This window comes from Delphinus delphis, chromosome 1, assembly GCF_949987515.2.
Source record: "Delphinus delphis chromosome 1, mDelDel1.2, whole genome shotgun sequence".
Classification (NCBI taxonomy): Eukaryota; Metazoa; Chordata; class Mammalia; order Artiodactyla; family Delphinidae; genus Delphinus; species Delphinus delphis.
This window is the reverse complement of record NC_082683.1, coordinates 158,825,884-158,846,737: the sequence shown is the minus strand read 5'-3', so window position 1 is coordinate 158,846,737 and position 20,854 is coordinate 158,825,884. Positions and strand designations below refer to the sequence as shown.

The 20,854-nt window shown below is 44.6% G+C and overlaps 1 protein-coding gene across 1 annotated transcript in view; it reads right to left on the bottom strand.

The window, feature by feature from the left end:
- Positions 1–20,854, bottom strand: part of KIF26B (kinesin family member 26B) — a 494,760-nt gene that overhangs the window by 262,603 nt on the left and 211,303 nt on the right. Inside the window, exon 4 of the mRNA XM_059997085.1 lies at positions 43–209. Coding sequence (XP_059853068.1) covers positions 43–209 — 167 coding nt within the window. The remainder of the gene's footprint in view (positions 1–42; positions 210–20,854) is intronic.

The following is a 20,854-nucleotide window of genomic DNA, read 5'->3' as shown; positions in this document are numbered from 1 at the left end:
GGGCTCACCTGAAAGAACCGAGGGTCTGGACACCTCTCTTACCTGGCGAAGAAGGACGCGGCCACCGAGGTGCCCGCGGAGGTCTCGCTGGCCACGCAGGAGGCTTGCGAGGCCGGGACGCTGCAGGCCGAAGGCTTGTCTGCATTGTAGCGATTCAGCGCCGCCTCTGTCAGGCCCTCCCGGCCAGGCTCTGTCATCAGCTGGGAGATCTGGCAAGGAACACGGAGATCGAGCTCATTACCTGTGGCTCACAGCATTTCCTGACTACCACTGGTAGCGCCTCTGTTTTGGGGTCGGGGCCAGAGCGTGGGGCAGGGGGCGGTGAGGCTGGGAGGGAACACGTCCCCACGTGCATTCAGTGACACGCGACATGGCCTCCTCTAAGGCCGTTTTCCTGCATGTTAGCTAGAATACCTCCTCGTTTGCATTAAATATAACGGAATACAATTATGCCCTGACACTGTAAGTTTCAATTACTTCTGTGTCCCCCCCTCCATTTGGAGGGGAAAGCAGAAGCCATTAACCACACTATCTGCAGCCCAAGACCAGACCAGTAGGACCAACTAGTTCTGGTTTCTTACTAGGAAGGCCCTAAAGGCTCTCAAATAGACAAGAGGGGCAAAGATATCATTTTTTTAAGGGAGAAGTGAACCTGCTAATGAACAGAAGAAATTAAACAAAACACTACTTGTGTATCGTTGTTGTTTGCTGTAGGCAGTCAGCAAAGAGGTGACTTAGAGACGCTCATAAAAATAGATACAGCCCATCATGAATTACCAATGGTTTTTTTTTTTTTTTTCTTGGAAGGTTTAGACCATTTCAACAGACTTAATTTTCCTACTGGTTCATTAAGATAAATGGCTTCCATTTTATTGGCAATAATTGCATTTATAGCGCAAATTCTAGTGAATGGGGGCTGGGTCTATTTTGCCTAAATGCACATAATATACTATGAAGAACCACACTTCTGGGCAAAGTAAGATACTGGTATAGAAATATACTTTCGGAAAGTGCTAATCCCATGACAAATGTAATAATTATGCAGGCAAGTCCTAAGTGTGCTATTTTGAAAGCCTGTTACTTTAAAACTTCAGTCTACTCGCAAAAAGGAAAAACTGTCAGTTTTTTTTTTAAAAAAGGAAACTTTAGTTTGGGGGGGGGAAAAAAAAAAGGTCTCCAGCTGGTTCAAACCTCTTAAATGCTGAGTGGACAATGTTTCTAATTGCCTAGAAAATACAAGTGCGTAAGGCAAAGATCAGAACAGTTTCCACTCTGTGCTGAGCAGCCCAGAAGGCCAGTGAAAGAGTCCCGTTGGTTAACCTTTGAACATCAAACATTTGTACTTTTCATTATTAGAAGAACAGCAATCACTCTTGAGCCCCACAGACTTGAAACTTTGCTCTGCTTAAATTCACGCTCTGACTTGGAAAGCCTTGGCATTATCCAGCTGTAATTCTGCCAATACACACTTTCTTATTCTCATTCATTCAATGCGTTGTAAGGAAACTCAACCCACATCAGAGAAACGGGAGAGGAAACGGCAAAAGCAGCCAGTGGCCTGGAGGACGTTCCCCGCACTGGCAGGGGCTGCTTCCCAGGCAGAGGGCCTGTGTCACCTCGCTTTGGGCTTCCTCTGCAGCCCGTGGGGTGTGGGCTCCCCTCAACCAGCTACCACTCTCCCGGAGTGAGGCATGCTGGAGGGGACGGCTGAAACAACCGGGGACCTGGCCGTGGGCACGCACACTGTTGTCACCACGAAATGGCACTTACGAAGCACCGGTGGTACAGGATGCCATCCCGGACAGTGTCCCCAAACAAACCTCACCGTGAATTCCCTCCATCCCACAGCTCTCCACACCAGAATGGGGTCTCAGGAGCGACGTGCGGCCGACCCTCCTTGATCATCCTTGTGACAAAACTAACACCTACCCCAACCCTGTGTTCCCTAGGCGACCCCCTCCTTGGAAGCAGACCACCTACGCAGCAGCATTCACTCTTGCCCTGGTTCCGAATCTTATTTCAGGGCAGTGGCCTTTCCTACCAGCGGGCGGCCTCCCCACACTTCAAAAGCAAGTCTCTCTAAGAGGGGCCTGCTTTTTTGCTGCTAGCTATAATGAAGGCTCTGTTCTGTAAGAATCTGCCCGGAAGACTTGGCTTCTCCAAAGGGCATGGGGATGAGCTCGCCGAGAACCCCAAGCCCCTCTCCAGTCACGCAGCGGCCCCTACCCTTGGTTCCCAGGCCAGGTGGGCAGCACGTGAGATGTGCTAAGATGTGTGTGAGATGGGGCTAAGGGGTGTGCTGTCGTGGTCGGTTCCCCCCGGGGCCCTCACTGCAGTCCTGCAGAAGCTGGATTCTAAGAGACCGAGGGGCAGAAACCTGGGGCTGCTTCCCCAGGGGAAAACAGCTAGGGAGCAGGGGCCAAGGCTGAGCCCGGATTTGCTGGATTCTGTGACATTTTCACTCTGCCCTCCCCTCCCCCAGTCCAACCCTCATTCCCGCTTTAACTGTCCCCTCAAGGCGGCTCTAGGGGCCCCCTCCCCGCAATCCACTGTAAGAGAAAACACCCAAACAGCAGGAGTTCCCGGAAACCTTAGCTTCACTGCACAGTCTGCAATCCAGAGCCTTCTTTGTAGGGGACTATGCTTTATCTCTGCTTTTCAGACTCTTCTGACTTAATGTTTTCTCTCACGATACTGTGAAAGCTACAAGACTCTTCGTGGGAAAATTCAAACACCTCAATCTCTTCGTCTAACACATCTGAAAAGCGTAAAGTTCTGGGAGAAAGGATTCGTTATCTTGATTATGTGTGTATGTCATAGTCTAGAAGCAGCAGCTGAAAACTTGCCAGGGGGTCCCAATCACTAACTTTAGGGGGACTAGATTTTCACCACAGGATTTCATTTGCTTTAGTTCTGATTAAAACCTGCTGTTTGCTCTCCATCTCTGTTACACCGGATGGTTTCACTAAAGCAACAAGTATCTGTGACTTTCAAAACACCACATCACATCCCGAGGGTAGTGGTCACTGAAACACGGGATGGCAGTAAAGGAACCAGGCACAGGGAGCGGGGGGGGGGGGGGGGGGGCGCCTGTGTGTTTGCACACATGTGTGCTTGTCCATGAGGGGTCTTCAGTGCGCATGGGAGTCCCCGCTACCGTTCGCGTGCACAGGGAGCTGCCTCTCACAGATAAAGCCGCTCACTACGTTGTCATCCTAGGCAAGAGTCATGTCTTTCAAGCACATTTACATTTTTGCACTGCTACCTCAACATGAGGAGCCGTATACTTGTTCACAAAGAAATCTCGGATCTGAAATTCAGTTACGATCTCGACCACAGAATCAAGACAAAAGATGTTTGGCTGTTATCAACCAAGGTTGCTTTCACATGGCAAATCGCAATCTATAAGCCATTGACCTTTAACTTCTCCACTGATGGGAAGGACTCTGAGAGCTTCCAGAGTGTGACAACTTGGGGGCTCATCTTAAATGGCATTATTGACCCAGAAAGCCACCTCCCTTGGACTCTGCCGGGGCAGCAGGGAACACCAACAGTATCCATTTCCTGTGCAGAGACTTCTGAGGACAGCAGATGCATCCCACTCAGTCTTTATATTTAATGGCATTATGACCTCAAATCCCAGAAAATAACATATAAAGCATTTTCTGTTAGGCAACTTGTATCTCACTGTTTGGGGGTATCTCCTTTATTGTTATTACTACTTACACTGTTACTTAATATTTTTATATGTTTTGCAAACAGTGGTGCTCAGTAAATATTTTTTTTTTTTGCGGTACGCGGGCCTTTCACTGCTGTGGCCTCTCCCGTTGCGGAGCACAGGCTCTGGACGCGCAGGCTCAGCGGCCATGGCTCACGGGCCCAGCCGCTCCGCGGCATGTGGGATCCTCCCAGACCGGGGCACGAACCCGCGTCCCCTGCATCGGCAGGCGGACTCTCAACCACTGTGCCACCAGGGAAGCCCTCAGTAAATATTTTTGATGTGTGTTAGCACAGCCTAACTCACAGTTATCCTGAAAAAGACTGGACACAACTAACGTCAACCCTTGGTATTGTCTATGCTGTCAGTGGTTGCACTCTTAGGGAACAAGGACAGCAGAATACAATTTCAAAAAGCCTAAACGAGGTAAGCAAATCTGAAAAGGACAAGATCAACAAATGCATCCCCAAACCGAAGATAAACGGTTACAGCTGATCGTGCAGACCCTGCATTTCAGTCACAGGGTAACAGAGAACAGCATCTTCCTCTAATAATCACACTGCAGTGAGATAGGCCCCCATTGACTTATTTGGGTTTTGCTCCTATCAGAGAGTAGGGGGGAGAGAAAATTTTCCATCCTTTTCTGTATATGAGTCTTCGCTTGCACTGCAGGAACATGTGTCAATCCCCACTTGAGTCACTTCTGGGGCTGGATCTAACAGCATCTGGCCCCTTCCCTCCCCCCTCCCCTGAAGGATCTCCCTGGGGAGCAGCTGCCCTTTGTGACCCAGGGACGGAGCAGCACAGAGGATTCTTGGAACAGCCATGGGCGCGTGTCTCTTACCTCTGTACCCCTCCTTCTGGGGACCAAAATGCTTCATTTTATGAGATATGTTCATTCGATCCTGGCAGGCAAAGAAACAAGAGGTATGCCCCACTCAGGAGGGAAGCACTGCGATGTCTCCGAAGCCAGAACGGTCTCCTCTTCTGCAGTGTCTGTGCTGGCCTCAGCCCTCCCTAAGGGGTTCCACTGCACTCTTTTCGTGTCAGTGCTTTCTGCCCCTGAGCGATTGGGCAAACTTGATCGCATTTCAACTTTCATCTCACCCTGCCTGTCTGTTCTCCACCTGGAAACCAGACCTACCCAGAACTGAAGTGATGCATTGCAAAGGTGGCTCCCGTGCCGTGAGCAGTGGTAGTAAGCACCTTTCCTAAGCAGGATTTGTAAAAGGGCCAGAGCTCATACGGCAACACAGTGTTTGCTTAGAAGTCTCAGCAGACATTGCAGCAAGTTAACTACTGCTGGCTCTTTTTGCCTGAAGAAAAGCTACTGAAAACTAGAACAATAAAATGTGTTTTCCACTAATCTCTTCTAAAGATATTTTAACAAAAACGGAACAAAACAAACAAAAAAACAGAAGGACAAAGATTGTATGATTCCATTTATATGAGGCACCTGGAGTAGTTAGATCCATAGAGACAGAAGGTAGAATGGTGGTTGCCAGAGGCCTAGGGAGGAAGACACGGGGAGTTACTGTTTAACGGGTACCTACTTTCAGTTTGGGAAGATGGGAAAGTTCTGGAGATGGATGGCGGTGATGATTGCACCACAATCATCTTAATGTACTTAATGCTACAGAACTAATGGTAAATTAAAAATAGTTAAAATGGTAAATTTTATATCGTACATTTTACCACAATTAAAAAAAAAAAAACAACTTAGAATAAAGAGCACCAGGGGACTGCTGACTAAAGGGACAGCCCAGGGCTTCCCTGGTGGCGCAGTGGTTGAGAGTCCGCCTGCCGATGCAGGGGACGTGGGTTCGTGCCCCGGTCCGGGAAGATCCCACATGCCGCGGAGCGGCTGGGCCCGTGAGCCATGGTTGCCGAGCCTGCGCGTCTGGAGCCTGTGCTCCGCAACGGGAGAGGACACTGCAGTGAGAGGCCCGTGTACCTCAAAAAATTTAAATAAATAAATAACGGGACAGCCCAAGATCCGCTCACTGAAAGGACTAAGAAAAAGCACTTGGACAGAAACCAAAGCTGTAAGGACAGTACTCCTCTTATTTTAAAATGCAGCCCCATAATCATGATAATAACTCCAGGGTCAAACTCAATTATCTGGTTGTATCTGAAAGTTCAGAGCTCCTAATGCAATACCTGGCACATAATAGGTGCTCTAAATATTTCTAGAATTGCTTGAATAAGTAGCTCAAGGTTTAGAAATTGTTCTGGTGCACAGGCCACTCTCCTGGAACAAAGCAGAGGTGGTGAGATTTGACCTCCATGTGAAACTCACCTAAGGGACAAAAGATTCTCTGTTCAGAAACATCAAAGGGGAAATTTTAGGTTATGTATATTTTACCACAATAAAGAAAAAAGAAAAGGAATGAAAGAGAAACGCCACAACACCAAAGAGTTGATCCCCTTCAGCTTGTCCCAGGTGGCCTGCACCTGCTTTGTCATTTTAGAGGGAGTCATGAGGACTCTGGGTGTCGAGGCCGAGTCCTCCAGGGACTATGACAGTGAGTTTGCAGGGGGGTCTCAGGGACAGGACCCCACCAGCCTATGCCCGAAGCCTGCAGGAGACGGGGTGAGCCAGAGCCCTCGACGAGGGAGCAACGGGAAGGCGAGGAGACCAGGAAAGCTGGGAGGGGCTGGAGAAAGCCTCCACCAGAACTGGGCTCTTGGATTAAACCTCATTTGATTTCTGTACCAGGTCAAACGCCGTCCTTCCTCAGCTTCCCTCATTCCTGCCATGTCCCACCCGAACAGTCAGTTAACATTTTTTCCATAACTAGTGTTCTGGAACTGGGTTGGTTCGGCTCCTCTCCCATGCCACTGTGACTTTTAGGCATTTAAACGCTCCGGTTAACCCTCCAGCCCTTGGCATGCTGTCCCCGGAGCACAGGCAATGCCGCCTAACTTGAACCTGGTCCCTGGCCTGGCCTAGTCCTTGTGACTCCCACGGGGCACAGACCACCTCTGAGACCCCGCGGCTACCTTGAGTCACACAGATATAGTCCTCCTGTGTTGTCCAGCTACCCCCTCCCCACAGCCAGCACCAAGGGGCCATGATGGGATTCTTATGTCCCACGGCTGGGTGTTTGATTACCCTTATTATCTTAACTTGCTTTGGCTATAAATTTTATTAGCGGCCATAAAATTATCCATCTACAGCTTTGACTCAGTGACCTCTTGCCACAGAGAATTCCACACACCGGTGCTCCCGGGGCCGAGGAGAGCTGCCTTTTCCTCACCCTGGATTTACAGCCTCACCTTCATCAGGGTTCCGCCCTGAATGATGAGTCAGCAAACAGAGGAGGCTGCTGTGTTTCATGATACCCATTATCAGGGCTTAAATCTGGCCCCTCAGTGCACATGACTGTCTTCTTTTATTCTTTGTGTTGCTAAAAGGTAAAGGGGCAGGGCCACCCAAATGCTTTAGAAAAGACTGAGGTGCAGGGTACAACAAAGGGCCAGCTGCATTTCTGTTTCGGATTCTTCCCTTAGATTTCTTTTTTGCTTTTAATTTTTATTGGAGTATAGTTGTTTTACAATATTGTGTTAGTTTCTACTGGACAGCAAAGTGAATCAGCTCTACGTATATATATATATATATCCCCTCTTTTTTGGATTTCCTTCTTCCCATTTAGATCACCACAGAGCATTGAGTAGAGTCCCCTGTGCTATATAGTAGGTTCTCGTTAGTTATCTATTTTATACATAGTATCAATCGTGTATATATGTCAATCCCAATCTTCCAATTCATCCCACCACCCCTTTTCCCCCTTGGTATCCATACGTTTGTTCTCTACGTCTGTGTCTCTATTTCTGCTTTGTAAATAAGATCGTCTGTACCAATTTTTTCAGATTCCACATATGTGCGTTAATATACGATATTTGTTTTTCTCTTTCTGACTTACTTTACTCTGTATGACAGTCTCTAGGTCCATCCACATCTCTACAAATGACCCAATTTCATTCCTTTTTATGGCTGAGTAATATTCCATTGTATATATGTAGCACATCTTTTTATCCATTCATCTGTCGATGGACATTTAGGTTGCTTCCATGTCCTGGCTATTGTAAATAGTGCTGCAGTAAACATTGGGGTGCATGTGTCTTTTTGAATTATGTTTTTCTCAAGGTATATTCCCAGTAGTGGGATTGCTGGGTCATATGGTAGTCCTAGTTTTAGTTTTTTAAGGAACCTCCATACTGTTCTCCACAGTGGCTGTATCAATTTACAATCTCACCAACAATGCAGGAGGGTTCCCTTTTCTCCACAGCCTCTCCAGCATTTATTGTTTGTAGATTTTTTGATGATGGCCATTCTGACTGGTGCGAGGTCAGAACTACTCACTGTAGTTTTGAATTGCATTTCTCTAATAATTAGTGATGTTGGGCATCTTTTCATGTGTTTGTTGGCCATCTGTATGTCTTCTTTGGAGAAATGTCTATTTAGGCCTTCCACCGAGTTTTGGATTGGGTTGTTTGTTTTTTGATATTGAGCTGCATGAGCTGTTTGTATATTTTGGAGATTAATCTTTTGTCAGTTGCTTCGTTTGCAAATATTTTCTCCCATTCTGAGGGCTGTCTTTTCACCTTGTTTATGGTATCCTTTGCTGTGCAAAAGCTTTTAAGTTTCATTAGGTTCCATTTGTTTATTTTTGTTTTTATTTCCATTACTCTAGGAGGTGGGTCAGAAAAGGACCTTGCTGCGATTTATGTCAAAGAGTGTTGTGCCTACGTTTTCCTCTAAGAGTTTTATAGTGTCTAGCCTTACATTTAGTTCTTTAATCCATTTCGAGTTTATTTTTGTGTATGGTGTTAGGGAGTGTTCTAATTTCATTCTTTTACATGTAGCTGTCTAGTTTTCCCAGCAACACTTATTGAAGAGATTGTCTTTGCTCCATTGTATATTTTTGCCTCCTTTGTCATAGATTAATTGACTATAGGTGCGTGGGTTTATCTCTGGGTTTTCTATCCTGTTCCACTGATGTATATTAGTTCTGAGATGTGCAGCTCAAGGCAGAGCTCAAATATTCCTTTAAAGAATATCTTAAAACAAATAAAGTCTTACCATCAAGCTTGTAGTATTTCTACCTATAGATACATGTAAATAGGTTGACTGACAATACTTTTAATACTTGGTGCTCAAGTATGTTTTGTGGGGTGGTTTAGTGACACATTCAAAGACATACAATGATACCAGGCGTCTAGCTGCCATGATGAGGTTAGTCTCAGCCTGAGAGAACGTTGAGAAGTGACTTCAGGCATCCTCATAGGGCGTCATCCTACTCATTATCGTTTTTGAGTCAGGGTCTGTTCTAACAACTTTGTATATATGCTGCCATATTTAATCCTGACAGCAACCCTATGAACAAGGCACAACTGTCACCAAATAATAGCTTTAACTCTGTCTGCCACATGGGAAAAACCCTGGAGGAGGTATTGACGCCAGGTTTCCTTTCTTTCCATCCTTGAATTTATCTTGCACTGATCACATCATTCAGAGAATGTATGGCTCTTCAACTGTGGCTGCCCCATTCAGAAAATGTGTTAACAGCCAAAGAGTTGATGAAGAGCAAAGAAAAGGATCATTTGAATCATTTCTCAATATGCCCACAGGCTTGCTCTATCCAATGTTTTGTGATTTTTAGGATCAAATGAAAGCAAAATCAAATGGTCTGAATCTTGATGTAACCGATCTCACTTTCCATCTGCAACTAAGCAAATTCAGACTGAGTAGAGCAACCAGCATCAACCCAATCCTGGCATCGGGGTTGGGCCCCAAGGTCAGCTCCGAGAACCTGGAAGAACTAAAGGATTTTTTCATGTCCTGAATCACGTGGGCGGCTCTTTTACTGGGGGAAGGTTACCATTGCACCCCACCCCAAACACTTCCAAGAGCCAGTGCCCCAGGAATGCCCTGAGCACTCTTTCCACCCTGGATGATCAGGGCCACCCCTCCCTATGGTCCGCACGGCTGCCCTTGTATCAGAGCATTTGTTTTGTTTTGTAACTGCCTGTCACTGGTCTCTCTGCCCAACTAGATAGCAAGCCCTGTGAGGAGAGGGACTGGGTGTTGCTCACTTCAGTATTACCACCATAGCACAGTGTCTGGATATGGAATATACCTAATAAATACATCAATTAATACATTAATTACAAATACCTACAAATAAAAATAAACTTAATTTAGTTGCGTTAGCATTGCTTGAGTTTTGTTTGGTTTTGAGGGATAAAGGTTATTTTCACCTGATTTTAAAAATTATGAACAGGTTAGACAAAGCTTTATTCAAAAAAAAATAAGGTATCTCAGGGTACACTTCATTCAATATATTGGTGAGATAAATGACTGGAGTGGGGAAAAGAAAAGGCAAACAAGAAACAAAGAGGGCTTCCCTGGTGGTGCAGTGGTTGGGAGTCCGCCTGCCGATGCAGGGGACGCGGGTTCGTGCCCTGGTCCGGGAAGATCCCACATGCCATGGAGCGGCTGGGCCCGTGAGCCATGGCCGCTGGGCCTGCGCGTCCAGAGCCTGTGCTCCGCAGCGGGAGAGGCCACGGCGGTGAGAGGCCCACGTACCGCAAAAAAAAAAAAAAAAAAAAGAAACAAAGAGGCCAAGGGACAGAGACAAAGAAAAAAAGAGGGAAACAGGAGAAAGGGGAAGAAAGAGAAAAACAAAAAGAAATTACAGAAAAAGATTTTTAAAAAGGAGACGAGACCAGTGCCTTTCAGCCAGCTTGAGTGTGAGCATGTGGTGGCCACAGCTAGGGAGCTGGAATTCTCTGGAATATTAGGCAAGCGATCCTAGGCACATGGTTTCCAGGAGAGACAGAATAAAGCTTAGAGGCTGAAGTCCCACTGCCTGTCCTAGCTCTTCCCGGGATCAGACAAGACCTTCAGCTACACGTAGAACCCTGAGGTGCCTGAGGATAAAATGTGTGAAGGAAGAAGTTTAAAGACCCATGTCACAAAATTGAGCCATTCTCTCACCCTTTTCCAATAAAAAGCAAAACATAGTTCTAATCTCCGAAAAAAAAGGGCTTAGAATTTCTGAATATCTCAATACTTGCTCATGTAACGTTTACAGACGGCATGGTTTATTAGTTATGCTTCCAAGAGAAAACACAGTAAGATTAAGAAACTGGACATTAGATTACAGAACTGATGTAGCATTTAATTCTAATACAGATCGTGGCCTTTCCATCCATGCCTGACCTGCTGTGTTCGTCTGTGCGTGGCCATGCAGCTTTAGGAAGCAGTCCCTTCCTAGAGCACGCCACTGTTCTTCACCTGTCTTGGCTAACGCTTGGAAAACTTTCAAGAAAACCGGCAGCGCCTCATGGCCTGGAATTTTAAATGTGCATTCCTTGTAGGCACCTTACTTCCTCATAGTTTCCTTGAGCTCTTGTGAGAAAAAGTCAAGAGGGACCTGAGACAATACTCTGCTGTAAGGGACCCACCAAGGTCTGCAGAACAGCCAGTTCACTAAATGCAAAAGCAACCTTGCCTTCTGGGCAAAACTGAGGGGACAATGTTGGGAACTTAACAAACAAAGGCATGTGTACACACACACACACACACACACACACACACGTGCATGCACGCACACAGACACACATGAACGCACACAGCCCTCAGGATGCTGGGGTGGTAGACAGAGAGTCCGCACAAAGAAGGGGCGAGGTTGGCAACTGCTGGAGCCCTGACCCAGGAGTCATGAGAGCCAGGTCTGCAGGGCTCCCAGCACCAGGGAAGGGGCTCGTCCTTGTTTGGAGTCCTTCAAGGAAGCTGACAGCATTGAGGCTGGCTAGATTATAGGATTCATTCTGCTCACACCACAGCCACAAAGGAGAGATGCCCAGACTGGAGACAGGCTGGACCAAATGGAATTGCCAGTGTAATCCCAGTCCCTAGGAAAGGGTATGCCACGCATCAGGCCCTTGGTAAGCATTGCACTGAATGAAAGGATCCCATTCTAGGTATGGCTTGGTTGATGACAACGTGAGGGAAGTTATTTCCCCTCTCTTAGCCCTAATTTCCCCAGTGAGGGGAACTCATGAATCTGTGTCTTGGGTGAAATGAGATAATGCACTGAATGTGCTCTGTGGTGCCTAAAGTCATCATCAAATATAAAGCAGGGACGTTTAGAAATATTCCTCTTTCACCTTAAAGCATGTCCCTAATTTAACATTTGTGTGGCCATTATGCAAAAACATACAAATATGTCAATGTCAACAACAAAACAGAAAGCTTTCCCCAGTACTGTACCAAACCATCAATGGTGAACAAGGGGCTGATTCTCTCAAAGGGTCAGCTGGTTGTTCCAAAGCGATGCACAGATTTTCACAGTTCCAGCTTTGAACTGACCTCACATCTTCTGCTTACCAGTTGCAGAAATGCCAAATCCTACACCAGCCAAAAAGCAATTTTCACAAAAATGTTTCAATGGAGCTGGAAAAGTCCTTAGATAGAGTCTAGGCCAACTTTCATGTGTAAACATGAAGACACCGTGGTCCAGACTGGTGAGCTGAGTTGTCCAAAATCACACATCTGGTTTGTGGCACTACCAGTCAATTGTAGCACTTACTTAAATGCACATCAAAAAGCTAACAATAGGACAGCAGAACTCTAAAAATCCCCGAAATACATACAGAGAGAGAGAGCGAGCGAGCCAGGCTCTGTAGTTCAGCAATAAGCCAGGGGCTTGGTTGTAGCCAAACAGCTGGCTGCGGGACCTTTGTGAAGTCAGTTAACCTCTCTACAACCTCGTTTCCAAAATCAGGGATCTGCCATAAGGAATATCAAATAAAAACACTCTCAATTGTCCTTCTCCTCAAATAACAACGGCTTAAGCTTCTAAACCGATGCTTCAGAGTCTCTCATTGAAGAGCTGCACAGGAGTAGGCAAACATTTGTGGGCTGACCTAAAATAATCCTGTGAAGACGTCTGGAACCGTTCCTCTGTCTCGTCCCTTCTGAGTTCAGGATCACTCACTCCATATGGCTGGTAATTTCCACTTCTGTATGTTCCTACCTGTCCAGACTTCAGAGAACAGCTCAGCAGGGTTGCTTCCTGGGAAACTCTGGATCACGAATCCCAGTCAGGACAGATCCCCATCCCATCCCCAGACCTATGACAAAATGCATTTGATGGTTTTCTAAATCAGTTCACCCAGGGGATCTGGATGAGTACTAAAATACATTTCTTTACATATGCATGCTTTCATTGTGTATTTCACTAGTAAAAATAACATTGAGAATGCGTAGACGTTTAATAATGTTTGGGTGCCCCTTACATCCTTAACTCTGAATTCTCAAATTCTGGGATATTTAAAAATCCTGGGCCTCATGAGTTGTAAAATGAAATTCTGCTACTAACTTTGCTGTTGTCTGATTTCTTCAAGTCCGTGTCATTTTCTCAGCACCTCTCCTCTTTGAACATCCTTAATTAGCCAAGAGACAAAGGCCTTCTGTGTGAGTTGAAGCAAAAGTTGTACAATCTCATGTGTCCTTACTAAATAAATGTCTACTTTTTTTCTGTTTCGGCTGCAACATTCCATCCAGTGTCCTAATTTCTTCACTTGGTGGTTCTGCTTAAATTTCTCCTCTGTTCATTTAAGATGTTGGTTTTCTCTTCTATTGTACATGCTATGGCTTTTCCCAAAGCTCAGCTATACTTTCCACTTGTTAGAACTTTATAATATGGGTCAGGCCCAGCAAAGTCAATACCAACTAACTTATTGTGAGCCTATCTAACTAGATTCCCCCAGCTAGCAACCCAGAGCCAGCCAGATTGGCAGACCCCGACACCTCAGGGATGACAGCCAGTGCCGTGCTTTATTCTCACACAGAGTTGGACCTGGGAGTTCATCTCTTCCATATCTGCCCTTCTGTTACAATCCTTGAGTCCCTGGAGTCTGCTATTTAAAATAGAGCTGATCTTTTGGGATTCTCGTCTTTCATACACACTTGAAAAGCTATTCATCCAATCCCGAGTTAAAAGACTCTAAACTGTATTAACAAATCAGTCTGGTTGCAGTTCTCCCAAAATTGAATTATTCTCTTAACAACCTCTTGAGAGAAAGCAACGAAACATTAACATCTCAGCTAAGTCTGCTTGTCATCTTTCCTCGACTCCCCAAACCCTGACTCTACCCGTAACACAAAGTAACGCTGAAGTCTACAGGGCTTCCATGTGTGGGACAGACAACCATACAAACAGACCCGGGTTCTCAGATCCAGAGTGTGGAATCAGCAAGGCCATCGTAGAAAGAAGCTAGTGGCCCAAAACTACGATTTTCAACACAAATTGAGAATACATAGAGGCTGCAGTAACCCCGTATTAGCATGGACAGCAACATACCCGTTTCAGAAGGTCAGTTCCATGAAGGCAGGAAATAAATCTTGCTGTGGAATACCTTTACACCTCTGAGCAACCCTCTTGGAGTAAGTATTGAAACCTCTGCTATTTGACTTCCTACAGGGCTTACCACTAGCACGTTCACACAAAGTTGGCAAGAGCAGGACAACACGTAGACATTTTATAGTAGCTTAAGACTTAGTAGATTGTTTTTTTCCCAGAGCCCAAGATGAGGCCAAAGTAAACAAGCACACACGTGTGGACACACATACTCACACCCCAGAATCGCTCTTGTTGGAGGAGTAATTCTGTCGAGCAGTATCTTTGAGAAAGAATGAAAACTGGGCTTCCCTGGTGGCGCAGTGGTTGAGAGTCCACCTGCCGATGCAGGGGACACGGGTTCGTGCCCCGGTCCGGGAAGATCCCACATGCCGCAGAGCAGCTGGGCCCATGAGCCATGGTCGCTGAACCTGCATGTCCAGAGCCTGTGCTCCACAACGGGAGAGGCCACAACAGTGAGAGGCCCGCGTAGCGCAAAAAACAAAAAAACAAACAAACAAAAACAAAAAAGAATGAAAACTACTTCTCTGGGGGAAAGAACCCTAAGAAGAAACTTCTGAAATATACAAAGACACATTTGAGAATTAGTAAACATGTCCACTGAGGAAATACATAGAATAAATAACCTCAAATTAGATTGGCCCTAAAAGGAACACATTCCGAAAGTGGGGTTGCAGGTTACAGACCCACCTTCCTACCATAGAGACCTTTAAGAACAATCCCAGTAGCCAGCTGTCTAGAATGTCTCCAGTGTAGATCTACGCAGAGGGAGAGAAGTACCAGACGTCTAGAGGAACACTTTTCCCAAGCAGGAGTTTTTGATGTGTAGGTACTTCTAATACATAGACTCTAAACTTTTGCAGCCCTCTAATTACCAAATTATAATTTCATTAAAGTCCCAGACAGACCACAGCTCAGAGTAAACCTAATGTGCGCCATGCTTACCCACTTTCTCAGCTGATTCTTAGTCTTTAGTGTTACAGATCTATGACGATCATGTAGCTCGCATCTTTCAGGCTCATTCAATTAAAACATTGTCTTGCTGTTGGCCTCCTAAGTACATTTACATGTGTCAAATCCTGTCTCGTGAATTCTGATTGAGGAATTACGTTTGCTCTAGATTGCAGACTCAATTTTTAACTAGTCATCAGGAGGGAAAAGGCAGTATTTATGAAAGATGCTTTATCTTCAAATTCTAGAAAAACTTCCCTCCAATCCAGGTCAGTATGGGGATCATCTGTCACATCCAAGGGTCAAACATAAAAAGGCAGTAGTGGGAATAAGAGGTGTGGGCTCCCTCTCGAGCCAGCAAGCCTGCCAAACCACAGACAGGAGGCACTCAGATGAAGGCATCCCGTTTAAAGGAACTTTGTTCTGTTTGTGCTTTGTTTAAATCCCAGAGTGGGAGATGACCCACAATAAGCCACTTGAACTTTTTTCTCTGTAAGTCTCCAGTTGAAATACAGTATGTGGGAGTTCTTTCAATAGCAGTTATGCAGGCCTTTTCAGAGACTAAATTTGAATACTCCACAGTTACCAATTAGGAGTATAACTGCTCAAAAACAGGCTTGAAAGCCAATGGCAGCCCCCCACTGGCCTCACTTTACCAGGTTCCCAGCCAGGCCCTCTAAGGGCTTCCCCACAGGTAGCCCTGCTTCAGCCTTCCTGACCAGGAGACCCAGCCCTGGGAGACCCGACCCTCTTCCTGGGTGACATGTTATTTGTACTGTTCCTTATCTATTCAAAGCTGGAGCAATAAGAACAAACTCAGCTAAACTAAACTGGTCCTTTGTTTGCCATTATCATCAAAATTTTATGCAGGAACTAATAAAAACATGCTTTACGTGCACAGTTACATGGGTTTACACAGGCAATAACATCCAGCAAGTTATATCCATCAATTCAGTTACAGACCCTTAGGAATAAATATTTTATCTTTCCCAATGTTTTCGTTTATTGAAAGGAAGGTGGGGACACGGAAGTGGATGACTATCTGTGGCTTCTAAGGGCTCTTACGTCCCCCTGGATGCCTCTCCAGGAGACCAGAAATGTCCTTTCAGGAGTTTCTGGATAATTTTCATAATTTTTTAGCCTCCTAAGAGCTCAGTATTAATCATTCCTCCAATCTCAGTAAATGGAAAGCTTTTTACAAAGCTGTTAAAAATAAATCGCTTTTGAAATGAGTTCAGAATTTTCTCAGAAAAAAATTTTAAGCAAACAAAAAGATTCAATTCTCTTCCCAACTGGGACCTTAGAGCAGATTTACAATAGATGTAATTAAAGAAGTTTAATGAAATCCAAATCTAACCCCCCCCCCCCAAAAAAATTGGATCATTGGATATTTCAGCTTTCCCTTCAGTGATGTACTCTAAAAATACACTGAATGAGTTGGGTTTTGTGTGGGGTTTTTTTTTGCTGTATATTTTCTTTCTTTCCAGATCTGCAGTGTCCAATAGAAACATAATGGGAGCCACAAAAGCAAGCTGCATGTGTAATTCAGAATTTTGCAGTAGCCACATTAAAAGCGTAAAAAGGAACAGGTGAAATTAATTTAAATAATATATTTTATTTAACTCAATGTATACAAAATATTGTCATTTTAACATGTAATCAGTCTAAAAAAATCTTACTAATGGAATATTTTACATTGTTTTTTCTCGTCCTAAGTCTTGGAAAACTAATGTGTATTTTACTTACAGTACAATTCAATTCAAACTAGGCTCATCTCAAAATGCTCAGTAGCCACATATGACTGACGGCTACCCCTCTGGACAGCAAAGGTCTAGAGAACTGTTGACCAGCCTGGGAAAGATCATCTCAAAGAATTCACGATTTATATGATTGCTTTTGTACCCTGTGGGCACACCTCCCCCAGATTATAACTGTGAATCTAACGTATTATAAACTCAGAAAATATTAAAATTACATGTTGTTTTAAAAGTCCAATTTTTTTCCTGTTTATAACTGATAGTAAAATAAGCAAAGGGAAAGCAAGCCAGGTGAAAAGGCAAAATACTTAGGGCAGCCAGAAAGAATCTATGTCAACAGTTATCAGAGGTAAGTTAGAAAGTGTTACCAATCAGATCCTCTACCAGCCTTCACAGCCCCTGCAGCCTCTTAAATACGGACCACTGTGAAGTCTCTTCTGTATAAAATTGCACCTTGGGAAAATGAGAAGCTATATTCTTTTCCACTTAACTTTTTTCACTCAAAGAAGCTATGTACTAAGCTTCTGTAACCTTTAAAAACAATGCTATCTTCTATTACTCTTTCATCATCCCTCTGTTTCTTAGAGTAGATACTAAAAAAGACATTTGTATAGGGCGTTTTTGTTTTTAAGATTTTTTTTTTTTAATGTGGACCATTTTTAAAGTCTTTATTGAACTTCTTACAACACTGCCTCTGTTTTATGTTTTGGTTTTTTGGCCCCGCGGCACGTGGGATCCTAGCTCCCCGACCAGGGATCGAACCCACACCCCCTACATTGGAAGGCAAAGTCTCAACCTCTAGACCACCAGGGAAGTCCCCATATAGGGTATTTTTAAAGTGAGGGTTTAAACCAAAAAGTTGATACTGTATCTCTGATTTTTTTAAAGTAAGTTTTGGCAAATTACTGTTTTTCTGTGGTTAAATGTTGCCATGTTAAAAAAAAAATCACCCCAATAATTCTAAGTCTGTGTTATGTCTTGCAAGTGTTAGTCATATTTTTACTTGAGGTGTTATTATATTTAATAGTGCATACTGATGCATGTTAAGCAAGTTGTTCTGGAGGGCAGAGACCAGAATTGCTGACTATACCCTTTGCTGAGCTAACCAAAGCACTGCATGCATAGAAGGGCTTAATTATCCCGTGTGTTGTCGTTGTTGACTCATAAAATGCGTGCAAATAAGGGCTGAAATAAGGGCTCTGAGTAAACGTAAAGGTGTTTTGTTTTTGTTTCTAGATTCATAGAGTGTGTTGTCTCAAGATAAAACAAAGAATCTTGAAATGACGTTTTTATTTTCTCCTCCAAGATGAAGGAAAGTCCTTCTTGGCAATAAGTCAGATTGACAACAGGGGAATTCGAGGATTCTCTCAAAGTCCCTGATCTGTTTTTGTGTGTTTTAACTCAAATAAGGAAAAGTCAACCACATATAAAATGCACACTCAAATTTCCTTACCCCCTCTCCCTTCGACCTCACGTTTTCTCTAGAATGGGAGTGGGTTTTGATTCCAGAGAATCCTGCCTTGGTTTTCAAGTGAATGGAAGGATGGTGGTAAGTGAAATACACCCTAAGATTAGAAGTGTTTTTATCTAAAGATTTAGAAAAAGGCACTAAGACAATCAATTAACTCTAATAATGGCACTGTTAAAAGATCTTCAAAAAGAGACATAACAATTAGATGCAAACTAATCTACACTAAACCCTGTACTGGAGGGAAGTCAGTGCTATAAAGGATATTATTGGGTCAACTGGAAAACACTGGAATATGGATGGTAGATTATAGTTATTCATCAAAGTTAATTTTACCGAAGTTGATAACTGCACTCTGGCTACACAAAAGAATATCCTAGGGCTTCCCTGGTGGCGCAGTGGTTGAGGGTCCGCCTGCCGATGCGGGGGACGCGGGTTCCTGCCCCGGTCCGGGAAGATCCCACATGCCGCGGAGCGGCTGGGCCCGTGAGCCATGGCCGCTGAGCCTGCGCGTCCGGAGCCTGTGCTCCGCAACGGGAGAGGCCACAACAGTGAGAGGCCCGCGTACCGCAAAAAAACACAAAGAAAAAAAAAACCAAACAAAAAGAATATCCTATTTCCTGGGAAATACACAATGAAGTATTTAGACATAAAGGCCCATGGTGTATGCATCTTACTCTGAAATGGTTCAGAAAAAAGTGAACAATAGTTACCCAAGTGCAGGGAATGTGGGTATATCCTTTGTACTTACTTTTGCAAACTTTCTGTAAGTTAAAAATTATTTCCAAAACTGTTCTAATTCTTTTAAGAGTGAATATACATGGTGGGGAAAAAATTCTTCTGAGCAAATTTCCTTTAGGAGTTTACACTGCACAGCTCCTCGTCCTGGCTACCTAATTCCCACAGCAAGCCTCTGGATTTGACTGTAGAAGACACAAAGCGATGACCCGACTCCCACCTGGCAAAGGGCTCGCCTCTCCACAACCCACCCCTGGCTCCAGCTCTGTGCCTGAGGCCCTCCTCCCGTCTTCTCCATAGAAAGAATGTGGGCTTTGGGCGTTGGCTCTCCGATCGGCCCAGGTGTCCTTCTCATACTCTCATTTCCGGGGTTGGGTGAGGGGAGATGCAGGATAAGTCTGTCAATGGTTAAAGCAATGCTCACAGTGGCTCTGAAAGCTGATTAAGACTCTCCGTAAGGAGATAACCACACGCTCCTTGGAACCCTGGCCGCCAACAGTGCCGCCACCAGGAGCCCGGATTATCAAGGGTTAAGGTACCTGTGGGAATCCCCGGGACCACCGAGTAAAGGAACTGGCTTGCCGAGGCATTTTTTACTGCCTTCCCTCTCCCCACCCGCTGAAAACCTACTTATTTTGAAACAAAATGATCCTCAATCTTAGCACCAAAACCTCCAAGTCAAAGAGAATCATGGAAGCAGAGCAGGGCCAAACCTTAAAGGTCAACAAATCCACCCTCTCCCCTGATGCAGGGGTACCTTTCAGGCTACCGGGTCATTCAGCCCCTTTTCAGGATCCTCCAGAGATGAGACGGGAAGCTCCCTACTTTTTGCAAGGCAATAGATGTATTCGATACATACACACATATCCACGATTTGATAACTCTGATGTTTAGAAAGTTCTCCTTTGCAGTCAGATAAAAACTGCTTCCCTAAAAGGGAAGAAATCTGAAAGCAGGAAAAGGAAAGGGAACTTTGCTTCATCAGTGCCTGGACAAGCAGGCACACAAGAAATAACTTGGGAATGAATGACTCAATTAACGGATAGTCTGTGCACTGGCTCTTTTTCTATCCTACCGAGCAATAAAAAGCATCCACTGTCTCTTCCAAGATACAGCATCTCAAGCGCTTGAAGACATTTTCACGTCCGCCTCTGTCTTCTGTCCAGCCTAAAATCCTCCAACTGTGCCTCACACTACAGTTTATGAAACTGTCACTAACCTTCCTTCACTCATTCACAACTCATTCATTTATTTATTCATCTATTTCCAAAAGGAACTTGTCATGTCGTTAAAAAAAAAGGACAAAAGCAACAAAATTACTAAAATAGAAATGATCGTGCAGAAAATAGGGTCTGGAGAGATCTACCATGCCAAACGACATGTTACATTGTTTTCATGATTAATTTCAAAACTTGATCCTAATGTTCCTGTTGCAAAGGTGAATAGGGAAATATTGCGAGTCTCAAAACTCCGGATTATGAGGATGAAACAGACCAGTTCCTTGGGAGAGAAAAGGTGATTGCCTGTACCAAGGACAGAGGTCTTGTGTAGGGCAATGTAAACCAGGGACATGGAGTCGTGCAATGGATAATCAGTGTTCCTACTCAAAATTCACAGCAAATGCTGAGCAACATTAAAATAGTTGGTTTTTTGTAGTAATTTCTGATGCAAGCTTGAAGGTAGCAGATCAAGACACAGTTCAGAGTGGGTGATTACAAAAAGGGTTAAGTTGATTTGGCCCAAATATGTAAATATCTTCTTCAGTATTTTAATTTACTCCAAGATGTAA